Genomic DNA, 25315 nt, shown 5'->3' on the forward strand with positions numbered 1-25315 from the left:
ATAATACAACAAAATTTATCTCAAACCACATAGGCTATGCATACAAATGATCAAAATTAAATCAAGCTCAAAACTATAAAATAACAAGCATATAACATAGCTTGCACTAGACAAGACTATTGTCTTACAAATGATTTTACAAATTAAGCACCATGTATCTTTTTCTCAAGATATACAAAGTATTTTAAGAACTTTTACAACTTCAGGAAATTTATGAATACATAAAGCTTGAAGGTATGAAAGAATGCTTCGTTCAAAAGTTCGTAACTTCAACTTTTCAACTCTTCTAGTATTTATAGGTTTCACAAGTGTTTGTTGTCTCTAAACAATCTTCAAATGCGTCTAATATAGTATATGGAGAAGGTGTCTGTTGGGAACACTAAATGTATGTCCTTTCCATACTAATAAACTATTATACTTATCTTCCTTGACCTACACTCCTACTATAGTTTTTAGTGGTCAAATCAACTTCAAATGTAGAACAAGTATGCTAATAAGAATGACATGTCTTTTTAGGTGAAGAAACTATTTAAACTTGATTGTTATCTTATTTTATTCATTTTAGACAAGTCATAGGAAGAATGTTTAAACATTTTTTATACAAAAGATCAAGAGATCATAATATTAACTTAGTCTTTTAATAACATTTAATGTTTGTTGGTCTTCATCTTATTTATTAAACACATGTACAATAAACTTATTATTTATTAATAACAAATCAAAATTATTGATTATTATGATTCATCTTATAACTCAGTAACTTTGTATTGAGACTTTTATTTGGAATGAAAGAATATAAGACTATGACTTTTTTGCAGTAAAAAAAAAAGATCTAAATTAAGTTTGACAAAATAAATACCTGAAAAAAAACACATTTATCTCATGTTAAAAAAATTTAATAGGTGACCAATTCCATTTGTTTTAAAATTTTTGAAGACTTAATCTGCTGAATTTTTTTTAAGGATTAAAATTAAAATTTAGTTATTAATTTTTAATGTAAAAACACATTTAAACCATAATTTTTACAAGATTATTTTTAAATTAATGGTTAAAATGACATAGCACCTTAAGATGTGTTTGGTTTAGAGGAGAAAAACATGATAGATAAAAATAGAAAAAGAGAGAGAGAAATAAAATAGAAATAAAATGATATATTTTGTTGTTTAATTTAAAAGAAATATGTGACAAATAATATTTTTGCGTCAAAGAAAATTGATTTTTTTTCTCTAAAAATTAAAGAAAATAAAACTTTTTTATGTAAGAAATCAATTTTTTCATAATAAATTGATTTTTTTTTCACAAAAATCAATTTTGATTTTATCGCAACTGACATGAAAAAAAACTTTATTCTTTTCAAAATTGCACGAACCAAATGTAGCCTCCCGATTTTCGTGTTTGGTAACTTATTTTTCATTTTGTAACCAAACACAGCCTTAGAATTTGCGCTCTTACAATTTTTTATACAGAATTAGGGTTTATCAAATTTAACCCTTTTGCTTCTGCCATTGTTGAGTTTTCTTCTGCAATACGATTGAATTTCAATATAGGTAATGCTGCATTACTTTCTTTCTTCTTATCTTTTCTTATTTTGTTTTTCATTTCAATTTGAACGCCTACAAAGAACTCGGAGAAATTAATTTCTTTTGTTGCTTTATGAATCTGCCTTGGCTGCCTGCAATGACGGATAAAAAACTAACCTTTGTTTAATCTGCTCTATGATTTTTTTTTTTTGGTGTGTGTGAAATTCTCCTTCTCCCTGTTTTTTTAATGTTTCTTCGTCTTTTTTTTTTTTTTTGTTGTTCTTGAAAATGGAGGGTGGGGGTTGTTCGGATAAGGGTTTCTTCAATTTTTTTTTTGTGACCTCTTATTTGTCTTCAATTTTTGTAAAGGGTTGGTGTAGAAGGTTGTTCTGTGTTCTCGTGCGTGGTTAAATTTTGGAGATGAGTGATGCAAAAGAGAATGATGAAGCAGGGCAGAATGTACCCTTGACTGTGGAGGAAACTCAGGAGTTAGTTGAAGCACAGGTTCAACTAGAAGATTTGGCTGCTCCTGTGTCCAAAGGGGATACTTCAAATCATGTTGAAAACGGGAAGGAAGAGGTAGTGGCACCTGTGGAGGATAAAATTGTGAAACCAGAAGCAGATTCGGAGTGCATTCCACAAAAAGATGTTCTAAATAGTGAAAATACTCTTCAGCCAGTCCCCGTAATGGACAATGCTCAAGTTTTAAATAAAACAGAAGGTGAATATGCTTCAGATGTGAAGAGCAAAGCTGAAGAAACTCCGCAGTGTGATAAGAGAATCGAGAATGATGCTAATGTTTGTCAAATCAACATGGATACTGCTGAGACGACTGTGGCGGTGAATCCCAAAGCTTTTGAAGTGGCTGATAGTAAAACTTGCCTTAATGGTGACTCCAACTCCATATGCCCCAGTCATAATGAGCCTAATACACCACATGCAATTCCTACTGAAATCAATAGTGGATTAGACAATGAGAATAGGGATAATGAAAAGCAGGCTGTTGTTGCACATGCAGATAATGGACATTCGATCTCAAAGAACTTGTACTTTTTGGACCCTGATGATTCATATAATGGTAATGAGTCAGGAACAGAAGAGGAGCAATCAGCTTTTATGAAGGAGCTTGAAAATTTCTTTAGGGAGAGGAGCATGGAATTCAAACCACCCAAGTTCTATAAAGAGGAGCTTAATTGCCTTAAGTGAGTTATACCTGTTTGTTAAGTTTTCTTCTATGTTTAAATATGGAACAAATACACCAAACTCTGAAATAATCACTTCATCCTAATACTTAATTGGCTGGATATAAGGTTATGGAGATCTGTACACAGATTGGGCGGCTATGACAAGGTATTCTTTTTCCATTCTTCTTTTGCTAAAACACTAATACAAATTTATGTAATCAATTTGCTGACCACAAGTAAAGATATTGATCAGAGGCCCTTAAAAATTCCAAATAGTGGTTCCTGGTTTGGCTCTTTGACACCATCCATATGTTTCATTGTTCTTCACTTTTGTGGACAGTAAAAATGGACCAATTTTAGGCTTTTTAGCCAATGCAAGTAAAATAAACAATTACACTCTCAAACACACAGGAGCAGAGAGATTTAAACTTTTATTAGGCATTTAACATGATTTAATCTTGCATCAGTTTGTGAGATATTATGCTATCAAATAACAATGTATTTAAGCTTGATATGTTTATTATGAAAATGAAAATTAAAACTAATTAAAAAGAAATTTACATGGGATGGGAGATACAACATCTAGAGATCAAGGATTTCAAAGCATCCTGCATTCCCATGACAATGGCATTCCAGAAATTAGCATTCAAGATAGCAGGGTATCTGAGGTGGTTTTGGTTTGTGAAAATATAGTTTCCGTTTTCGCTAATAGTTACGAAAAAAGCCATCCTGTTTTCACTTCATTCCAATAGTTCAAATTTTTGTATGGTAAATGATGAAAACAACACTTCTTGATAGTATTTTTGTATTAGTGAAAATAGAAACATAAAACATTTCCAAAGACCAAAGGCACCCTTAAATACTGTCATGAAGATACCTACCTGCGAAATGCTCTCTTAACAATCCTGAAATCTATTTTATTTGATTAAAATTATTTTTGATTTGGAAGTAAATGAATAATTGGTCATGATTTGTAACGTCGCCTGTCACTTATAAGTTGCATCTGCACTATTGAATATGCTTTCAATGCTTAAAAAAATATCTTGAGTCAAACTAACATCAATTACACTAAGCTCCAAGTTTTAGTTCACATCAGTTGTTTTCATTGTTGCCAATTGCCATGATAATATGCCTAACTGGGGTTATATATATAATAGGTTACCTCATATAAATTGTGGCGGCAAGTGGGAGAGTCTTTCAAACCTCCAAAGTAAGGAATAACGTACAGTTTCTTGTCTTGATCTTCTTTGTGACTGAAAATGAAAAATTACCTTATATTAGTTTGTTGCATCTTTTTTGCTTAGTTTCTGTTTAAGTGTTATTGAATGTTAAATTTGTTGTGTGCTCTATCTATTTTTTAAGGATGCTGTTCAAGAATCATATCCTGTATTGGAAAAGGTGTTGAGACTTGAGAGAAATTGAATTGCCCATCTGAGTTCTAATTGTTGATGGAAAACAAACTGACATGGATGTTTCTATTTAGTTATGCATGCTTGATGTGTTTTCATATTGATTGGAAATCATAATGTTGGAGCACTTTTCTATTTCATTATTGAGATATGGATTTCTTTTACTCTTTAAACATTTTCACAACATGTTTTTTAGTTGTTCTTTACATTATTATGTTTTTTGGGGGGACATGCATATGGGTGATCTATTTGGATAACTTAGGTTATTTACTTGTTAAAGTAATGCTCTCTGTTCTCAAATTTTACAGGACATGCACAACAGTTTCATGGACTTTTCGGGTTTTTTATGAGAAGGTGATTCTAGATTAATAAGGTGTACATTAGTCTTCAGCTCTTTTGCTTCTTTTAAAAAATTATTTGACAAATGTTTTCAAGATATCCATGTTTGCTCAATATTCCTGTAAGCATATAAGTTAGTAGACCTTTTCCTTTGGACACAAAAATGTAATGCTGATCTAGATGATGTGCATGTGTCCAAAATTTTTTTGTCAAATATTTTACATCATACTTTTCCTGATCGGTATGAATTGATTACTACAGCTATATTGTGTTCAGTGCAAAACAGAACATTGGTTGCTGCTTTACAAATCTGCTAGGAAACCATAGTGTTATCACCAAACTTCCTTCATAGTTCTGCAAAGAGAAGTTAAATTATTCTAATTTATGCTAGATTTTCCGGAGGCTATCGCTTTCTGTTATCATAGGATCATAGGAATGGAATTTTTGGCATGTATATGAAGAGGTTGGAATTGTTAACTTTTTAATGTTCAATGACATATGGGCTTATTTAATTGGCATTTGACCTATTTGAGAAGTGTCAGAAAACAATTTCAAATATTGTGTAGAACTATAAACTTTGTTATCTTCAAAATCTATTTCACTATTGCTGTTTTTTATATGCTACTTCAGGCACTTCTTGACTATGAAAGGCATACAACAAAAGGTGGTGAGCTGAATGTGCCTATTACTCCTCATGCTGAGCCAATAAATATTGAAAATCAGGTAACATTTAATTGTGTGTATAATGTTTCACGAGCAATTATATAATGACTTACTGGGTCAATTTTTTCTTTGATGACTTTATGAACTTCTGACTAGACCGCTGAAATAAGAAATGGACCTGTTGGAAAACCACATTTGGCATCCCCATTTTACTATTTTACATGCTACTGGCTATATATACTGTAATGGGAAGAAATTCTCATGCATATTCTTTGGAAGTTATTTGTCTTGTTTTATGGTCTCTTTGAGTTCAAATAGCAGGGCATGTCTTTATTAGTAGTTTTAGTAGCTGATTTGTGTCACAAGGATCAGTTGAAGATTGTTCTGAAATGAAGTAACATTATTATCTTGTAGTCTCTGCCTTAACAAAATTAAATTATATGCTGAGGTCCTCTCCCCGCCAAAAAGTGTTCATTTATGCCTCTAGTCATGTCTATGTTAGCAGATTCCCTGATTAAAAGGGTATAGAATAGATAGAATAAGGTTAATAGCCTAATAGGGGAGTAGGACCCCCAATAATGCTGATAATGAAATAGCTACTTGTATTCAGTAATAAAAGAAGGGGATAGGGGAAGGGTGTTAGAGTTGGGAGAAGGGAATTGGAAGGGAGAGAACTTGGTCTGTCAGTTTCAACTAACTGGCTGAAGGAGGGAGAGAAATCCTCCGTGCTGCACTAGTGTTCTTGATCTTTGTTCTATAGCTCATTGTTACTAGTTCAGAGATTGATTGTTTGCAGTGAAGATTAATCAGTTGTTCTCATACTCTGGTCCAGCTCTACCAATCTATTTCCAATTTCTATTTTCCCCCACTCCAAAACCAGGGTACTTCTAAGCGTAGAATAGTAATGAGGGGATGTTGGGTTTAAGGCATCATTAACTGAGTCATTTTTTTTGTGAAAATTTCTTGAATAATATTTGAAAATTATGTAAAATTGTATCTTGCGCAAGGCACTAAATTTACTCCTTTAGTTGCATATACAGTAGGCTTTGCAAGTGGAACTATGCATGTCATAAGTAGTAGTACAACTGTGATTGCTATATTGCTATACTTTGTGTCTTACCATCCCTCTTGCCTGTTCAGTGTGTCCAGGGTTCAGCATCATCGGGTAGGGCGCGGAGAGATGCTGCAGCAAGGGCTATGCAGGGTTGGCACTCACAACGTCTCCTTAGCAATGGTGAATTTAGTGATCCTATTATTAAGGTCTGGTTAAATTGTGAGAGTGATTAATGTTCTCCTTAATTTTTCTTTTACATGCACATAATTGTTTTTTACTTTGTTTTTCATAGGATAGGAACTCTTTGTCTACACAAAAGCGTGAAAAGCAGCTTAAAAACATCAGTATGGTCCTTCATCATATTGCTATTATTTTTAACTATAAAGTGCTGCATGATTCTAAAGACTCTCCCCTCTTATTGGCTCAGATTTACTTAAACGCAAGAAATCATCAGACACAGTTAATGCTGTCAAAGTGGCACACAGCCAACCATCTAGACCACAGTTAAGGCATATGTCACATTATTTCTCTTTTCTAGACCACAGTTAAGGCATATGTCACATTATTTCTCTTTTCATCATGAGTGCTGCATGTTGTACTTAATTTCTTTATCTATTGTATAGTTGTCAACCCATGAAATGTGTTATTAATTTATACCCTTGATGGAAGTGTTACTTTGGCATTTTGGTTCATTTGCTGACTTGCCTGCCTCTGTTGGTATGTGTGGTTGGGCTAGATCGGACACATATGTGGTTGACATTGGACCTCCTGCTGATTGGGTAAAAGTCAATGTGCAAAAAACTGTAAGTTTATCTTGGTTTAAGATAGAAAATAATCTGTGTAATAATGTAATTTACTCATCCAAAGTTTTATGTACAGAAAGATTGTTTTGAGGTCTATGCTTTAGTTCCTGGCCTTCTGCGGGAAGAGGTAATAAGCTGAGTTATGCTTTTTCTCTGTAATAATTCTGTACTTTTGTTGAAACTTTTTCATGGTAAAATGGCAAGCATACTAATATTGTCATCCTCCTTTTCATATAAGGGTTAAATAGGTTTTTTGGTCCTTAAATTTTTTGCAAATTTCACTTTTAGTTCCTAAACAATTTTTTTAGCATTTTTGGTCCTATACTTTTTCTCTATTAATAGTTTTAGTCTCTATTGTCAAGTATCAATGTTAAACAACTTTGTAGTCATGCTATCACAGAGTCTTTCAGGGCAGTCACATGTATATTTTTTTAGTAAACTGTTTTTAATCCTTCATCTATTCAGACCAGTTAATAAGACATTAAACACAGTTTACAAAAATAAATAAATTACATGTCATTGCCTTGTCAAACTCCTTGATGATGTGGCAAGTCATTAGGCTACTAATGTGTCTGCTACATCATTAGTTAGCATTGCTACTTGACATCAAGGATTAAAACTGTTAATAGAGAAAAGGTATAGTGACCAAAAACATTAAAATTTTTGTCTGTGGACTAAATTGAAATTTGCAAAAGTTTATAAGACCAAAAAATAATTGACCGTAACTATAATGAACTTAATGCATGCAAAAATGGCAATGCCCTTGCAACAAAATATTGCATAATGAGGGCTTCGACAGTTCATGAGCTACATACCTGCCCATGAACAATGGAAATTTTCTAGCTGCTGGCTCTGCTATTTTTTCTTTTCTTTTTTTAAAAAAAAAATATATAACTATTTTCTTTTTGTTTTTTTTTGTTTTTTTTTCAAATTAAGGATTGTAGAAATTAGATGTTTTTGGCATATGGGGTTCAGGGTTAACCTCTCCAGTAAAGTGCTTTCACTGACCCATTTTACATTTTCTTTGTAGTATTTATTGTTTGTAAGGTCTGTTGTGTAACTTCCCTTTTATTAACTTAGCTTTTAATGCAAGAAGCTATGAATTTAAAAGTATAATTTACCAAACTGCAATTGAATAAAGGATAATGTATTTACTTTATGAAATCAGGTGCGTGTTCAATCAGACCCAGCTGGACGCTTGGTCATAAGTGGAGAGCCCGAGAATTCTGACAATCCATGGGGGGTGACACCTTTCAAGAAGGTAGATTCTTTTTCTGTTTCAAAATCTGTTGTTTCAGTCTTCAACTTGATAACTTAATTCGCTTACAATATTTTTGTATCTATGGTCTATACTTTGCTGCGATTTTATTCTTCCCACAAAAGTACCACTTTATTAAACAATCATTCATGTGTTTGTTTTTCTCATAATACTTGTGACCGCCTTGAGTGAAGCTACCACTTTTATAATAAGTTGTTAGTGTTATTAACAATAAATAGCTTGTGCAGTCCATTTTTTTAATCACCGTAATTAGAGTCTTTGGTTTTCCGGTGAAATTCAAGGTATCCTCGCGAGCTTCTGTCCTTTGGACTAACAACAGGATTAATTCTTGATCTGAGATTTTATCACATTAAATTACTTGAAACACTTTGCCCCTCATTGAAGATGTATTGTGTTGGAATTTAACTCAAGTCTTCTACAAAATCAACCTGGGCGACCAACTGAGCTACGCTCTACTGTGCTGTCCATATTTAAACAGTCATGTTGGCACATTTTTTAATTCTTCTTTTTCTATTTTTTAATCCAGGTTGTCAGCTTGCCTTCAAGAATTGATACTCAGCAGACGTCGGCTGTGGTGACCTTGCATGGACAATTGTTTGTTCGAGTTCCATTTGAGAGAAATCAGAATAGAGAAGGCTGATAGATTCATGACGAACTAATTTACCATGGTTTATAGGATAGTTGACCCCTAAGCCAAATTCATGCCGTATTCTATTAACTCTGAATTATGTTAATAATTTTTTATTTAAATTTTTCACCTGATGTTCTCCTGTCAAAAGCTTTACAATTTTAACCATTGTTGAAAATCACACCTTAGTATAGTGGCAACGTTGGTTGTTATACTATTATTTAAACCCCATGCTACCAAAACTAATCTTTCCCCAAAATAAAATAAAATAAAAAGTATTCAGAAGCACGGTAACATGAACTTTCTATGTATGGACAGAGCTACGCGCGGTACGAAAGTTTTTTTTTATTTTTTTTCTTCTTTCCTATTATACTCTTTTCTTCTCCTTCCTTTCTGTCTTTATTCTTTTTTTCCTCGTTTTAACTCATCAACACACCATACCAGGTCTCAAATTGCTAACACACTGCTGCAGATCACCATCAAAAACTATGGTTTTCACTCACCAACACTCTTCTTCCCTCCGTTCTTTACTCTCATCGCTTCAAAGCTCTGCCATCTCCACCATTGCCAAAGATTAACACTTTATCATACTTGGAGGTAGCAACACCACCTCCAAGGTTGCTCTGCCGTGAGTCCTGACTGTGGTCCCTCGCATAGTGGTGCGTTCACTCTCCTGCGATAGTGAGGTCGAGATCGTGCTCCACTACCTCCGCAACACGGAGCCCACTCTTCTCCCATTTGATTGACATTCACCAACCCTAACCTTTGGCAATTTCTACACTCCCTTCCTTGCCCTAACCTGCAGCCTATTGTATCAGCAACTCGCCTACAAAGCTGACACCCTAGACTCCTTCCTATGTATGGTTCTAACTAATTTTTAGCTTAAAGCATATTTTAACATTTTTTTTGTTTTAAAAAAATGTTGAAGTTAAAATTTGATAATTTTTAATTTGGCTTAAATATGTTTTAGATTGATGATAGACCAACGAATTTTGTTTTGAATCTTTAGAAAAAAAAAATTTGTTGAGTCTCTAACACACATTTTAACAATTGACATGCTGAATTATTATTTTTGTAATTTTTTTATGAACTAGAACTTGAATTTGGACTAACCAATATTATTTTTGCTTAAATTTTATATTACAAGTATATGTTTTTAATATTATGTTTAAATTATTTAATAATAAATTTTTACTATAATTGTAATAATTGTTTTAATTAATTTTTTATTGATTTATTATTGGTAACCTTATACATTAATAAAGTGCAAGTCATAGGTGCAGTTATAGGTGTAATGTAGTCAATGAATACAAAAATAAGAATTAAAATTACTACTCGCACGGATATAACACCATGTACAAATATTATTTTTAACCACGAATATGAAAACAAATACTATAAGACCCTACCTTAGTCGCCCAATTAGAATTGCTTTCCTTGCAAACATGAATAATTTCCCTAATTGGTAATTACTAACATAAATTTGGATATAAACGACCAAAAACAAATTCTAAATTGCCACAAGAACTGGTAGTCTGGTACCAAGGAAAACTAACTAAAAACATGCACTGAATTGAGAACCAACAGGTTTCTGTAACTCTTAATTTTACAATTGTTACAGAGATCAGTTTAGAATATTGTCATAACTGAACTATCCAGTAGCTACTTTAGGATCAATTGATTTCACAAACTTAATAAATCGGATAATATAATAAATAATTAATGTTATTGATAAAAGCTGTATTTCAAAAAATAACAATACAATTTTACAAATCTGACAAATCATTTTCCTCTCACAAAAAATCCTCAGGAAGTTACCATGGAGGCCAAATCCAATTCTTCATCGGAGTCTATCACCTCTTTGTAATCATAATAGGGATTCACCTGCCCCACAGAACAAGAAAATGCAATTACCAACTTTATACAAATTTCATTATAAGAAGCAGAAGATATCATGTAATTTAAACCCATTAATTCAAAGAGTCCCTAATACCCTCAATGTCCAGAAAAATCATTAGACATATAGACGATCATATATTCATTGATATTCAGATGAGTAAGATTTATTTACCTTCGGCCTTGGAGTAACTGCTGAAAATCCATGAAATATAGGATTTTCAAAATTCGGTGGTTGAAGGACAACATAGGCGCCTTTGTTGTTATACCTCTCCTGTGTTGCCTGAAGGGAAAAACGGTTCTAAGGATAAACAAATTCCAACATTTAACAAAGAAAGTTGTTAATATTCAGTTCACATTCAAAGCAAAGCCTCTCTCAACTGGTCTGCATTCCAGATCATAGTCATTACATATACCATTATTGCTTCTGACAGTGAATTAAAGCAAAAGTACTAAATCCCAAAAAAGAGATTATCATAGTTGATGATACATTGTTCATTAAAGGTCTAAATCTATAGCTATTTTGTATATAATGGTGATTTATTGATTCATTTCTTAATTTCTGTGTTTATTTCATTGTAAAGTTATGTAGGTAACTCGTACAAAGGAAAAAGTAAAGTTATGCAAATCAATACATTTTCAAGGACATAATGAGAGGCTTCATTCAGTGTTGCAACAAAGAAATGAAATGAGAGAAGTCCTCGAATAGATCAAAGTTGCAATTTTCCTATCCCTTTGGAATAGTATCCTCATAAATGAGTATCTCCTCAAAGTCCTCCAACATGCAACTGCCGCACAAGGGATCCAACACAATTTTGTCCTTCTATGCATCTACATCTCCCCAACAGCTCATTGTCGGTCACAAACTTGAACTACATTTTCCTCACCAATCTCTTCAACGACTTCATCAGGCATCTTAAAGACTTTCACGCTGTTTTTTCAAATTTTAGAGGTACCAATAGACCTCAAAAACACCATTCCTTTAGGGCTATTTCCCAAGAAGTTCAATATTGTCCTCTTGTCAATCCATTCATTAGTCATTATGGTGCACCTGACTTTCTTGCATTGTCAACCCTATTTCTTTCTTCAAATACTTAACTCTAATCTTGTGATAGGACACTGGCATAAATCCTTGGCCATGTTTAGCAATTAATTCACACATAATAGGGAATTCTTCACCTCTTGCCACATTGAAAGGTATGGCATCATTGGAGAAAAATCTCACAATTGCTAAACAAGTTTCCTCTCTTATATTCCTCTTATACAAGATATTGATTGTGGTTTGGGTGCTCATACCCTTAATTCTGCAAATGTTTCCAGACTTCTCAACATCAACCACTTCATTACTCTTTTTTTCTTTTCTCACTAGTTTCAAGATTCCTGTTATGTTGAACTTTATCTTTTGTTCAGTTTTGCTTTCACACCTTAGACAATGTCCCACACTTCCTTCCTTACATCATCAATAACAGTTTTGCAAGGTTCAACATCCTTGTTTGTTTGAAATAAGTGACGCTTCAACTTATAAGCACCTCCTTTTACTACCTTCGGACAATATTTGCATTGAATCCTTCTAGTTTCTTCAACTGAAATCCCATGTTTCCATGCCACATCACTCGTGTTTCCAGGAGCATTCCTTGGCAATCTAAAAGACACTAGTTGCAGAACTAGTACCAGAGCTAGCAGTGCCAGCATAAGCCAAGTTTGAACTAACAGCATGGCAATCACCACTAGCTTATGAAGCAATTTTTAGTGCAGAAACAACAGAGAGACTGAAGCAAACTTAGGCACGCGTGTGGCAGAATAAACAAGGCAGGGAGAGTATGGGATAGAGGCAGAACAGCAAAACAAAGGAGATGTGAGGAGAGATAAGAGGCAGATGTACAAGGAAGAACCACAGAACAGAATGAAGTGGGTGAGAGAAGAGGCAGTGAAGTTAGATACAAGAACCAGAAGAGAGACACAACTGAAATGAACTAAACTAAAATAAAACATTCTTGTCGAGGGTTTTTCAGGAACCAGGTAAAAAATGAGTCCCCCATGGATTTTCAGGTTTAGGCATAAAAATGGATTAACATGATACATGGTGGGATCAAACAATCTTGCTCATTCTAAAAAAAACATGTTCCAGCCAGACATCAGGATTGCCAATCACAGATTAGAATCATTAGATCATCCAGCCATACTATCTTATGAGTTGACATGCAATTTTAACTACATGGTAGTGGTCACCTGTTTTCCTGTAAGAGCCAACATACATTTTCTAGATAGCTGCAATATTCAGGTTAACATATGAATGACAAAGGAATGCAATGAAATATCAACAAAGCATTTCAAGAAATTTAAGGGTAACCTAGAGTATAAGGCTCCCAACAATGTGGGGTCTGGAGAGGGACAGATGTATGCACCCTTATGCCACAGACAAAAAGGTTGTTTCCACAACTAGAACCTGGGGTAACTAAGTCACAATGCAGCGAAAAGTTACCATCGTGCAAAGCCTCAGCTACAATGATTAATTGAATCATAGATGAGTTACATATTTATCATACTGATTCATACAAATAAAGTCAGCTTTTAAAAGGAGAATGGCTATTGACAAGTAATGTATGTTATTTTATATGTTTACCCACTCAACACATGAATGATTCCTATCCCTTCACACACACACCCCTCCCCTGCCCAAAACAAAGATTTTATTTTCAACATCTGCAAAATCTGTGTAGACTTTCAGTATGTAACCAGTTAAAATGCCCTGGTACATAAGGAAAAGATTTGGAGTATAAACCATATGTGCAGCCAAGAGAACTATTAACAAACCTGAAATTGTGGGTAATCTGGAGCACTAAAAACAGTGACCAGCTTTCCAGAATCTACAACATGATCAATAGTGTAACCTTCATCCATTCCCTCAAGACCATCCCTTTTTTCCCTAGCATCAGGACCTTCGTGTGACCTGATGATCAACTGAAAATTAAAAATATATGTGACAATCCATATATCAGCAATAATTTTAAACAATAAAACACAGGATATTACAGAACCATGAGACAAAAACAGTAGGCAAGCATTTAGCCATGTAATTGATTAAACATTTATGGTTCAGAGTAACATGCACACCTGATTGCTCGTATTAACAAGCTAAATCATAATAAGTTAGACACTATGTAAAGCTTGGATCGTGAAGCAAATATGTGGACATGGAACACAATGAAAATCTAAACCAATAAGGACAAAGAATTATACAAATAACAAAAATAAGTGATGTATATAAGTACAAAAAAATTAACACATACAACAATACAACTCTATTTCACTTGTGCTTATGTTTATAATAAATTTACAATTAATGAAAACTATCTACTAATTTAATCTAAAAATTACTGTTTAAAGGTAGTTTCAATGTCAAATACCAAAGAATGGAATACATGTGAGACACAAACAGAATTTGCTTTCTTTAATGTTAGTACTTCAAAGCTTTGATACTTTTCTACCATGATCAACTTAGCTTTAGCAATAAGTCAATAACATAACACATAAAACTTGGTAACCTGTTACATACTTATGTGTCCAGTTGGTTTACACTGATTAAAAAAAACTGATCGAGAATAAAGGTGCATTCTTTATGTTCTTTATGAAGCTGACTCTTAAATGTGTATTGGTAGAGTGTTCGATATTTTAGCTACTTATGAGTAGTTATTCTATAGATTTTATATGTTAACTTAGCCTAGAATTGATATATTCCACCAAGACAATCAAACACATCACCATAACATTAAAAGTAACTTATTTTATTACCTTTAGTTGGTATTTCTTCAAAAATTCTTCAGTACAATCAGGACCCCACATCAAGCCAATGCCTCTTTCTTTGTTTGGAGCAAGACCAGGATTTTTTGATGGATCGGACCACAAAACATCACCAGGAATCAAATTTGGGCCTTCCCAAGGAGGATCCAGAACTGATCGCCGAGCCTTAGACAATTCTTCCAAGGAACCAAGAGAGAGAATTTTGCTCTCATGATTAACATTAATCTTACGGTTCTTCTTTCCTTTAAACCTCTTTGATGGCGTCACAGTTACACTGCGGAAAAGTCCTCCATGAGCTGTGTATACACACCCTGCTATTATAGAAGCCAAAGGAAGACCTTCAAAGCACCCCAAACATTTCCGGTACACATGCTTACCTTTATCGCCATACTTTACCATTACTTCTTTCTCAAAACCATAAACTGATGTACAGTATTTTGATTCGTGATTCCCTCGTAGCAAATATATGTTATGTGGCATGAATACCTGACACAAAACAATTATAGTACTATAAATATCATAAAAAGTATAAAAACATATTACCCCATTCCTCAATGATCCTATTTCGGGCAATTAAATCTTTCAATAACAACAAAAGCCTCATCCCACTAGATTAAGCTGGCCACATCCTTAGTTAGACAGATTAGTATAAAAAATTAAGACCATAAAAAACAGTAGCATACTAGCATCTATCTGTATGAACTGCAAAACAAAGTTTAGCGCATGATTTACATCAAATTAAACTCTGCATATTAACCATTTGAACTGTTATATTAATACCACAAAATACAATAGACACAAAAAGCTTTTGAACTGGATCAAGTGAGAACTTTTCATCGAAAGCAATAAAAACAGAAACCACAAAATCCAAACACTGAAGCTTCAATTTCGTCAAAAAAACAAAAACAAACGAACTAGAATACGATTGAGAAGTCTGAAAATTCAACTTCCAAGCCATTCTTTCATAAAAAATAATGAGTTTAGTTTTCATACATTGCAAGCATGGTTTTAAATTGCATTCCACAACCGCAATCGCGGCTGCAATGTAAAGGTTTTTCGACTTACTGCAAATGCATCATGACCACAATTGTGGCCGCATCATCTGCATTTGCCCACAATTTCCCACAATGTCAAGATTGCAACAAAATCACAACCACAACCACAATTTAAAACCATGATTGTCAGTGCAAAGATCTTTTCATTGTTAATCAATATGAAATCATCCTTGTGAATTGTGATGACTTTAAAAGTGATTATTTTAAAAGTCACATACACTATCAGTACATTTAAATTAAATCGAATAATAAAACAAATATAATTCACATTATTTACATATTTCAGCAAAAAAACAAAACAAAAGATTCGGACTATCTCATTTTTTTTTTAAAAAAAAAAAAGCTGAACCAGGAGTATGGCAGCCAGAGACTAATCCCTCAAGGCACTCCACAAAGTATAGCACATTTGACCATTTGAACAGTTAAAAGTACATCAAAAACATAAAATCCAACACAAATAAAACGCTTTTAAACTAAATCAAGTGAGAATAATACTTATAATGATTCCTCCCCCAAACAAACACTTAAAATAAAAAAGTTAAAAGTGTAACAACGATTTACCTTCCAAGCCAACAAGAGCAAGAAGGTTTCAAGCCCCCACGCTCCCCGATCCACGTAATCCCCATTGAAGACAAAGATGCGATCCCGCGAGGGGAACCCGGCATCTTGGAGGAGGAAGAGCAGATCATGCAGTTGGCCGTGAACATCGCCGACGACGACAACAGAGGAGGCAGCGGAGGGAGTGTTATCATCATCGGAGCTAGGGCGGAAGGGGTCTACGGTGACGCAATTGGGCTCCTTGTGGAGCATCTTGGAGGCGACGAGGATGAGCGAATCGAAGACTCCGACGGGGAGAACCGAAGGGAGCTCCGAGGGTGGGACGTTCCGAGAGGACCAATCGAAGCACCGCATCAGGTTGTCCACCCAATCCATGCTGAGGTTCCCGTCTTCCGGCCACCATATTGGGACGCGCAGTTCTGGAGGTGGGGTTGGATGCGGCGGTGGTGGTGACAGTGGTTGTGGGGCTTCCTCTGCGGTGGGGGAGATGCCGTTGGTGGCTGCGGAATCCGGTGGCGGTGGTGGTACTGGTGCTGAATCAGCTTGAAGGGTCATGGTAGATGAACGGAGTTGGAGAAAGATTTTAATTGGTGATTCTCCTGTGTATATATAAGGGTGTTGCTAGGTGCACCCAGCATTATTGCTGGTGCACCCAGTACTTAAGGCAAAAAGACCTAATTACCCCTATAATATTTTTAAAAATGATAGTGCACCAGTACTCTTTCTTCCGCATGTTCCTTCTTCCTTCTGCGAATGCCGTTCGTCTTCATCTTCTTCTGAGCGTTCTTCGGATGCCGACAACGTGGTTGTTGCTGCATGTTCTTCTTCAACATTGTTGTTGCGCGTTCTTCTTCATCACCTCGACTTTGCGTGTTCTTCTTCTCTGTTGGTGCTGCTCCATCGAGGTAAGCATTTGCTTTCATGCTTCCATTGTTGTTGGTTTAGTGTAGTTGCTAGTTTGTAGGCATTTCGTTGATCCGCATAGGGGATTTAGGTCATCCGCAGTTGAGATAGCTGTGGGTATAGATGATCCGCAATAGGAAACACGTGATCCGTAGTGAGTTTTGCACCCCACCATTCATGCGAATCAAGTTGATTCACAAGCATCATGTGAACCAAGTTAATCCGCAAGCATCATGTGGATCAAGTTGATCCGCAGGCTTCATGCGGATCAACTTGATCCGTAAATGTTCATTTTAATTTTAAAAAATTTATAATTTAGGAAAAATGGTTTTTATTAGTGTTTAGGGTTAGTTTTGAGGGTTTTTTGTGAAGTAGAGTAAGGTTGAATTTGGAAAATGCTATTTGGTTTGGTTTTGAGGCTTGTTTTAGTTGTTTTGTTTGTGATTGTTACAATATTTCATGTGGCGTGGCCTTCTATTTTCTAGTTAAATAATGAGCTTTAATATAATGTTATTTCCCTAAGCTTTGAGTGAACCCATTCCCTTCTATTTTACTACACATCTTTGATATTTGAGCATTATCATATGTTGTGCATTCTATTCACTGTGCTACTTCATATCCCAGGCATGAATAACATGCCTATAATCTGGTTAAATAATGATTTGAATGTATGTCCTCTCTTAAGGAACTTATGTTATACCTATTTATTGTGAAAGACATTTTCTTCAACTTTACATGTGTTTTACATTGTATATGCGCATTACCTTATAGAACGAGAAAACTCAGTTTTGTGTAGCTTTGAAAATGGGTATTCCATTGCATGATTGAAGTCATAACAAAATAAAATAAATCACTTCTGCTAAACTTCCAAGTTCCAAATGCTCAAGTAGTCCAAAATCCCATTGTTGATTGACCATCACACATAAGCAGGTTGTGGGTCTATTAATGTTACCATAGTTGAGCATAACATTCATACCATGTCTCTTTCTTGAATATTTCTACGTGCAAAAAGGCCCTATCCATGTATGCCTGGAATCATACAAAGTACCCATAAAATAGTTAGAAAATTGACCACTAAAGCAAATAATCCACCTTAGAAAGAGAAGAATTACCTACAAGTGGTATTGGTGTTCTCATAAAATTAACATATATTTTCCCCTCCTTGTTTGAACAAGTTAATATTGTGATGAAATTGTGTGGTTTAGTAATGAAATATGTGGTAGACATTTGCATATCATGGTTAAGACTAGAGGATTAGGTCATGCCTTAGGTAGGGTTGTTGGCAGAGGTTTAGGGAGAGGGGATGGTGATGATTCTAACGGTGCTCCCCTGTGTCAAAGGCCGATCGCATCGACACACAAGTGACGGGTACCTGTCACTATTGTCAATGATGTGTCTACAGTACCTGTGGACTTGCATGCGGTACCAGAGGCTGAGCCTGTTGTAGCTGGCGATAAGCCCATGGTAGATGCTGACACACAGGACACCGTTGCAGAGACTGACGCACAGGATACTGGTGTAAAGGATGTTGTAGATGAAGCTGAGGGATTTCCTGGTGGACCCAGGGACCCATCTGTGCTTACGGAGTATGCAAAACATGTTGCAGCTAGCGTATGGTCCGGAGAGGTATTTATAATGTTCAATTTAAGTTATCTGTTAAGTATTCTTTTTTATTGAGTTTTTGGTTACTTTAAAATATTATTTTAATAAATTGTTTGTTCCTTCAATTCAGGAACGACCTGAGTTGAAGTTATCCTCCCATGGGAGGAAGGTGCATAAATTAGGCAGGCCTATTCCTGCAATTGAGGAGATGGTTGCTAGGACTGGATTAAGTCCTCTAATCGTGTGTTCAATAGACACCGGCGATCGGGGACTTATATCTTCGTTTGTTGAGAGGTGGCACCGAGAGACGAGTACTTTCCATCTTTCAACGAGGGAGGTATCCATCATGCTAGATGACGTCGCGTCTCTTCTTCATCTGCCGATCGTTGGCGACTTCCACGCCTTCCGGCCTCTACACATCGACGAGGTGGTGCTGATGTTGGTTGAGTTACTGATGGTCTGACCAGAGGTAGCTATGGCCGAGACAGGACATTGTACTGGACCATACATACACATGTCTTGGCTATGAGACATTTATCAACGCAGATGTCAGACCCAGCACTGGACATCTGCAGCTTGTGCTTATCTTCTGCATCTTCTGGGTTGCACTCTTTTTGTTAATAAGAGTGCAACTCATGTTCATGATGAGTTCTTAGACACCCTGTGTGACCTCACTCAAACTAGGAGGTATGCATGGGGAGCTGCTGGCCTCATCCATATGTACGATCAACTTAATGATGCCAGTATCAGCACCAACCGACAGATGGCTGGCTACATCACGTTGTTACAGGTAATTAGCATGTTTTTCATAATTTAATTACAAAAATGTTTTAACGAGGGTATTTTATTTCAAACATTCATTTGAAATTTATATGATTTTCATGTAACCTCTGTAGTGTTGGATATATGAGCATTTTTCTCAGTTGCAGAGTGCAATGCTGATCCAGAGTATGACGAGGTGTCACCGCGTGCGTGTCGGTGGATTGCCACAAAGAATACTGTCAAGAAGATATCTACAGCGACGTACAGGCAGCGCTTGGATCGTCTCAGGATTCCATATGTCATATGCGGAGCACCGATCAGTCCAAGACTTTCATCCAATTTCATGTTTCTCAGAACAGCTCCGCTGGGGGCCTGTTGTTGTCAGATACAGACCGGAGAGGGTCATGCGCTAGTTAGGATACGTCCAGTGCATTCCTGCACACCGTGTCGATTCATGGGTGTCATTTGATGACGTAGATGATAGGTGGACACACTACTCAGACCATCTGGTGCCAGCAGGTGACATATGTGTTGTGCCAGGTCAGTGTGCACCCGACTACATCGACTGGTTCTTCGTGATATCACATTCATTCATGACTGCGCCACAGACATCAAATCCTGCTCGAGATGCATTTGCGATGCATCCCAGACATATCCCTCAGGTGCCAAAGTCACGTATCCCTCAGGAGCCAGCACCAGCATCGACACATAAGGATTCTGATGCGAACGAGCCCAAACATGCAGTGGTAAGTGTTACTATTTGGTTACATGTATGTCATTTATTTGAATTATTTTAATACTAATTTGTATAATTCCTTTGTTTTCAATTTAACAGGAGGCTTGCCATGCCATCGCGGAGACGTTGGAGCAGCATCTAAATGAAGTCATGCCAAGCACATCGACACATGAGGTCATCCAAAAATGCCTCAGGATTGTCAAGGGTGTCACAGAAGACGGCAACGTGTATGTGAGGTCTCGACATAGGCGGCGCACAGATCAACCATAGTTTATTCACACCTTTGATATTATCAGTTTTGGATTATGTATTTGACTGAACATTTTGTATATTTTAAGTTATTTTGGTTAATAATATTAGTTTATAATATTAGTGTTAACTTTTACATGTTATTTATGTTTAAATTACTTGATTCGAAATTCATTCGAAATATTATGAATGGAAGTAACTAAATTAGAAATGTTATATTATTATTGCCTTAGTAAATTAGAAATGTCATTTAAAAATTAAAACATATCTACATTATTTATTACTAATTAATTAATTTAATGATAATCCGTTTTAATAAAGTTTAAATTTTAAAAAAATTCAGTCTTCTACGGATCAACTTGATCCGCAAAAAACTTACAGATCAAGTTGATTCGTAAGTCTTCCACAGATCAAGTTGATCCGTAGAAGACTCGCAAATCAAGTTGATCCGCAAAAGGAAAAAACGCAGGGGCACTTATGGGATTTTTAAAGGATGTTGGGTGCACCTAGTAACCTCTATATATAAACGTCTTATTTTTGAGGGTAAAAAGTTAAGTAATACTACAAAAACATTTCATTGTTTTGAAAAGTCCATTAACACTTCTCAATTATTTTTGTTCTTTTCGTTGCATCATATTTTTATCTATATTTTTTACTCTCTTAGTATTATGTGATACATGAGAGTTTGGACTGTCTATTAAAGTTTTTTTTCTTCTAAAAATATATACTACTTTCGATCTTATATAATAAACAAATACATAATTTATCTTATCAACACCAATAAAAATAATTAGATCATTTAATTTATTATAAATTTTATTTTTATTTCATAGCCACCCATAGATTTTTTCAAAATATAATTTTTCAACCAATTATCTTATTTTATTGATTGCTCATTGGAAAAATGAATATAATCATTGGAGATAAAAATAAAATTTTGTAATAAAGAAATCATATATTTCTTATTGGTTTAATTAAGTTTTTCATACTTAGAATATAAGTAATTTTTAGGTTACTATCTAACATTCATTTTTTTTCAATCAAGTACCTAAACAAAATTTCAATTTCATTTACTACCTGTCGTTAGTGGTCTATCTTTCGTTAAACGATGACATGACAAACGGAATGTCACGTCATCATGCCTTGTTACAGACACCTCATTGTCACGTCATCGCCTTCAATGACATGTTAGTGATTGAGCGTGATGATGTGACACTCCATATGTCATGTCATCACTTAAGAGAAGGGGATTAACAACAAATAGTACTAAAAATTCTTTCATGTAGGTATTCAACAAAAAATAAATTTTTAGGTAGTAATTTGAAAGTGACATTTTTTCAGGTATGAAAAACTTATTTAAGCCAATATGAAAATATTTTTTAGTTAACAAATGATAAGAAGAAGTTTTATCAAAATAAATAATTTAAGATAAAATGATACATTATAAATTTTATTATTTTATTGAAAATAAAAATAAAAATGATAATCATAAATTTAAGTTATGTTTAAAACCAAATCTTATAAGTCAACAAGAAAAAATCATTTTTTAAATACTTTTATTTGATCAAATATTTGTAAACTTGTCAAAAGGTTAAAAATTAATTAAAATAACTTGATGAACATATAAGTAATTTACTTTTATATAGATTTAAGAAATTTTATCCTATTTATTTTTTTAAGATAGTTCCTCATTTAAAATAAGAAATACATTAAATTAATATAATATTTTTATTGGGGGAATAAAAAAAATACTATTTGAAATTTACAATAACTCACTTATCAATTTATCTTGTTTAATTAACTGAACTAATATTTGAACAAAGTTAAAAGAGAATCCAACAAGATCAAATAGTGAGATATATAATTTGGGTCCAAAGAATAATGAAGGAAGACATAACATGTTACGTGTGTACATTCATTATAAGCAGCAAAACACCAATTATATATGGTTTAAATAAATTTTTCATACGTGAAAAAATATATCATTTTCAAATTACTACCTAGAAATTCATTTTTTGTCAAATACTTACCTTTTTTTTTAATTTCATTTTACTACTTGTCGTTAATCACATTTCATTAAGTGATGACATGACAGACAGAATGTCATGTCAACATGCCCAATCATTGACACATCATTGAAGGTGATGACATGACAATGAGATAATGAAGTATCCGTGATAAGGCGTGAGAATATGACACTTCGTTTGCCACATCATCTTTCAACAGAAGACGACCAACAACAGGTAATAAAATGAAATTGAAATTTTTTTTGGATACTTGATTGAAAAAAATGAATATTTGGTACTAATTTGAAAATGATCTATATCACAAGTATGAAAAATTTAATTAAGCATTTCTTATTTAATCTATATCATAGTTAATGTTAATCTCTTAATCGTTATACTCTTAGTTTGACATATCAAAATCATGAATTTTTCAAAACTAAAGGACTAATCGTTTCTATTTTAAAATAAGATGATTAAAATTACGAATTATAAAAAATAAGAGAATTAAATGTTTATATTTTAAAATAGAAAAATCAAAATTACATTTAATCCTATTTTTATCCAACATTTTGCAAAAAAATTACTACATTATTTTTCTTAACACTAATGGCCTCATTTTTTTTAATTATATATATCTATTATTTTTTACTACCTCTTGTCCTATATATATATATAAATGATTTTTATTTGGTCCTAATTATAAGCAACATTGATCAGTTTTAAAACTTTTTCAAAGTTAAATATTTTTTATATCCTTAATCTATTACTAGCTCTATTTACTAGACACCCACTGATTGGATTATGATTATTAATATTAAGTGATACCATCACTTACAATATTTAAAATTAAGAATATTTTTGGAATAAAATTTAAACTTATGATAATATTAAATGTGACCACTACTTTCTTGATCTTGATAATTTATACTATGTTACTTATATAAAATGCACTTCATGTTACACTCAACAAAAAAGTTGTATTTCATATTGATCAACTAAAACATCATTGGTCCAAGTGGAACTCTAGATTCCGTGACTCTAGACAAAATCTCATATTTGAGTTTTATGGATAAAAAAGACATGATTGAATGGAAAAATAGACTAAAAGTAGTCAACCATATTCTACATTATTAGGTAAAATATATGATAATAATTAATTAAAAAAATCTAATTGTTGAAATGTTAATAAAGTACATTCATATTTATAATATTTATAAGACCATTAAAAAGTTATAGTTGCATTTTATCATATATTGTGGTACATTTTTTTTGTCCTAAGAAAGATAAGATTACTTTTTATTGTTAAATTTTATTTTTATTCTTAATTAATTGTGAAGATTATTAATGATAGACACTTATTTTTCATAAAAGTTAATGTATTTATTGAGTTATCAACAATGTACAGTAGAATTTTGAAAATAACTACTCTCTTAAACTATTTAATGTCAAGAGTTATTTTAAAAAAAATTAAAATTTATGACAAATTAATCAACCTAACCAATTGTTTTATTCTTAATAAATTAAGTAATTGTTTCATATATATATAAGACTTACTGTCCCATTATAGACAAGTTTTTTTTTTTACAATAAAAACTTTTAAAATGGAGGGAAAAAAATCTATAATATTTTTATAGACAAAAAATATCATAAAATTTTACAAATACACAATCTCATGATTAAAAAAAGTATCAAAATATCCAAGTTTTTATAAATTTAAAAAGATAAAATGAATAAAACTAGTATCAATTTATTTTATTTTTTATTTTTATTAAGTTTTTACATTTTTTATTTAAAAAATATTTTATGGGTGAAATCTTAATTTTTTATGGGAGAAAAAACAATAATTATTTAATATATTCATCAAATAAAAAATTTACTTAGCAAGAACAACTACCCCATTGTCTCCGATGTGCATCCGCGCCTGTTCATATGTATTGTTGTATTCACATAACTAAAAATGGAACACTTGACATATATATTATAAAAACTAACATTTTAATATATTTATTTTATATTTAATAAACGCAGACTATCAATTAAAATGTTAGTTATATATAATATATTTTAATTATAAACACCCCTTATACAAACTAACTCATATACACACAAAAAAGCCCAACATATATTTATTATAAAAGCTAATGCTTATTATAAATATATAATAAATATTCAAGAACTATCAATTTCAACCCAAGTTTCATTTAAGTCTGCATATTATATAGATAATTTGCTGGGACTGATTCAAAAACCTATTAAAGGGGATTAAATTGTTTTTATTCTTTTATAATTATTTAAATGTTTAATTTCTAATAAATGACAATTTTAAAAAATATTTGCTATTTTTAACGTAAAATTAAAATTTATTTTAGATGATAATAACCTTAATCATTCTCATAACAACAACAATCACACAAATTAGTTTAACACAATTTTACATTAATTTTACTTTATTGGTTACAATAATAACAACAAATACAACTAATTTTATATAATTTTACACTAATTAATCCCAACCATTATTATAATAACAACAAACACAGCTAAATTGTATATCTCTCACAGAGCAAATGAATTTTACAATTTATCCATCTATTTTGAATCTACCAAGGAATCCCCATTAGCATCAACAAAAGTTGAATCCACAAGTTTTGAATCACATTTTAACCAAATATTTTTCCATCCTTTCTTATGTTCTATTTCTTAGCAATCATGACACCCGTAAGTTATGCATGCAAAGTGAATGAGATTTCAAGATTTGCAGCAAAACATCCTAATATTGCACCTCTATGATCTTTGAATAAGCCACCACAATATGATCTTCTCGGACTACCAAGAACAACTCCTTTTATGTTATATTTGGTCCAGTTA

At 33.2% G+C, this 25315-nt stretch overlaps 3 protein-coding genes across 4 annotated transcripts; 2 read left to right on the plus strand and 1 right to left on the minus strand.

Moving 5' to 3' along the window:
• Positions 1 to 1402: 1402 nt before the first annotated feature.
• Positions 1403 to 9105, plus strand: LOC114368898 (AT-rich interactive domain-containing protein 5-like). Of its 2 annotated transcripts, none has more exons than XM_028326182.1 (13): positions 1403 to 1547; positions 1901 to 2722; positions 2831 to 2870; positions 3862 to 3914; positions 4422 to 4467; positions 5083 to 5175; positions 6256 to 6375; positions 6462 to 6513; positions 6597 to 6672; positions 6906 to 6972; positions 7049 to 7099; positions 8141 to 8233; positions 8778 to 9105. In XM_028326182.1, the coding sequence occupies exons 2-13, from the start codon at positions 1941 to 1943 to the stop codon at positions 8889 to 8891; spliced, it is 1587 nt and encodes a 528-aa protein (XP_028181983.1). In that variant the 5' UTR covers positions 1403 to 1547; positions 1901 to 1940; the 3' UTR covers positions 8892 to 9105. The 2 variants fall into 2 exon arrangements, with proteins under 2 accessions (XP_028181983.1, XP_028181982.1); XM_028326181.1 differs by having other exon boundaries at positions 1404 to 1547; positions 1890 to 2722.
• Positions 9106 to 10415: 1310 nt separating this feature from the next.
• On the minus strand, positions 10416 to 16770 carry LOC114368899 (serine/threonine-protein phosphatase 7-like). The gene is made up of 5 exons (XM_028326183.1): positions 16193 to 16770; positions 14568 to 15062; positions 13590 to 13736; positions 10951 to 11058; positions 10416 to 10763 (listed from the first exon to the last, which is right to left on the minus strand). The coding sequence occupies exons 1-5, from the start codon at positions 16742 to 16744 to the stop codon at positions 10686 to 10688; spliced, it is 1380 nt and encodes a 459-aa protein (XP_028181984.1). The 5' UTR covers positions 16745 to 16770; the 3' UTR covers positions 10416 to 10685.
• A 1558-nt stretch (positions 16771 to 18328) lies between these two features.
• LOC114368494 (protein MAIN-LIKE 1-like) lies at positions 18329 to 19869 on the plus strand. The gene is made up of 5 exons (XM_028325740.1): positions 18329 to 18413; positions 18495 to 18718; positions 18825 to 19132; positions 19241 to 19484; positions 19591 to 19869. Exons 1-5 carry the CDS (start codon positions 18329 to 18331, stop codon positions 19867 to 19869), a joined length of 1140 nt encoding a protein of 379 aa, XP_028181541.1.
• The last annotated feature ends 5446 nt before the right edge of the window (positions 19870 to 25315 follow it).

Source organism: Glycine soja, chromosome 9 (assembly GCF_004193775.1).
Source record: "Glycine soja cultivar W05 chromosome 9, ASM419377v2, whole genome shotgun sequence".
Lineage (NCBI taxonomy): Eukaryota > Viridiplantae > Streptophyta > Magnoliopsida > Fabales > Fabaceae > Glycine > Glycine soja.

Bases quoted from the DNA above. Each gene is read 5' to 3' on its own strand.
- LOC114368898 (XM_028326182.1), top strand. From the start codon at position 1,941: ATGAGTGATGCAAAAGAGAATGATGAAGCAGGGCAGAATGTACCCTTG. The intron at 2,723-2,830 runs GTGAGTTATACC...GCTGGATATAAG, and splicing joins GAGGAGCTTAATTGCCTTAA to GTTATGGAGATCTGTACACA. The intron at 6,376-6,461 runs GTCTGGTTAAAT...TGTTTTTCATAG, and splicing joins TTAGTGATCCTATTATTAAG to GATAGGAACTCTTTGTCTAC.
- LOC114368899 (XM_028326183.1), bottom strand. From the start codon at position 16,744: ATGACCCTTCAAGCTGATTCAGCACCAGTACCACCACCGCCACCGGAT. The intron at 15,063-16,192 runs GTAAATCGTTGT...GTTTTGTGTCAG, and splicing joins TGCTCTTGTTGGCTTGGAAG to GTATTCATGCCACATAACAT. The intron at 13,737-14,567 runs GTAATAAAATAA...TTTAATTTTCAG, and splicing joins TGAAGAAATACCAACTAAAG to TTGATCATCAGGTCACACGA.
- LOC114368494 (XM_028325740.1), top strand. From the start codon at position 18,329: ATGGTTAAGACTAGAGGATTAGGTCATGCCTTAGGTAGGGTTGTTGGC. The intron at 18,414-18,494 runs GTGCTCCCCTGT...ATGTGTCTACAG, and splicing joins GGATGGTGATGATTCTAACG to TACCTGTGGACTTGCATGCG. The intron at 18,719-18,824 runs GTATTTATAATG...CCTTCAATTCAG, and splicing joins CTAGCGTATGGTCCGGAGAG to GAACGACCTGAGTTGAAGTT.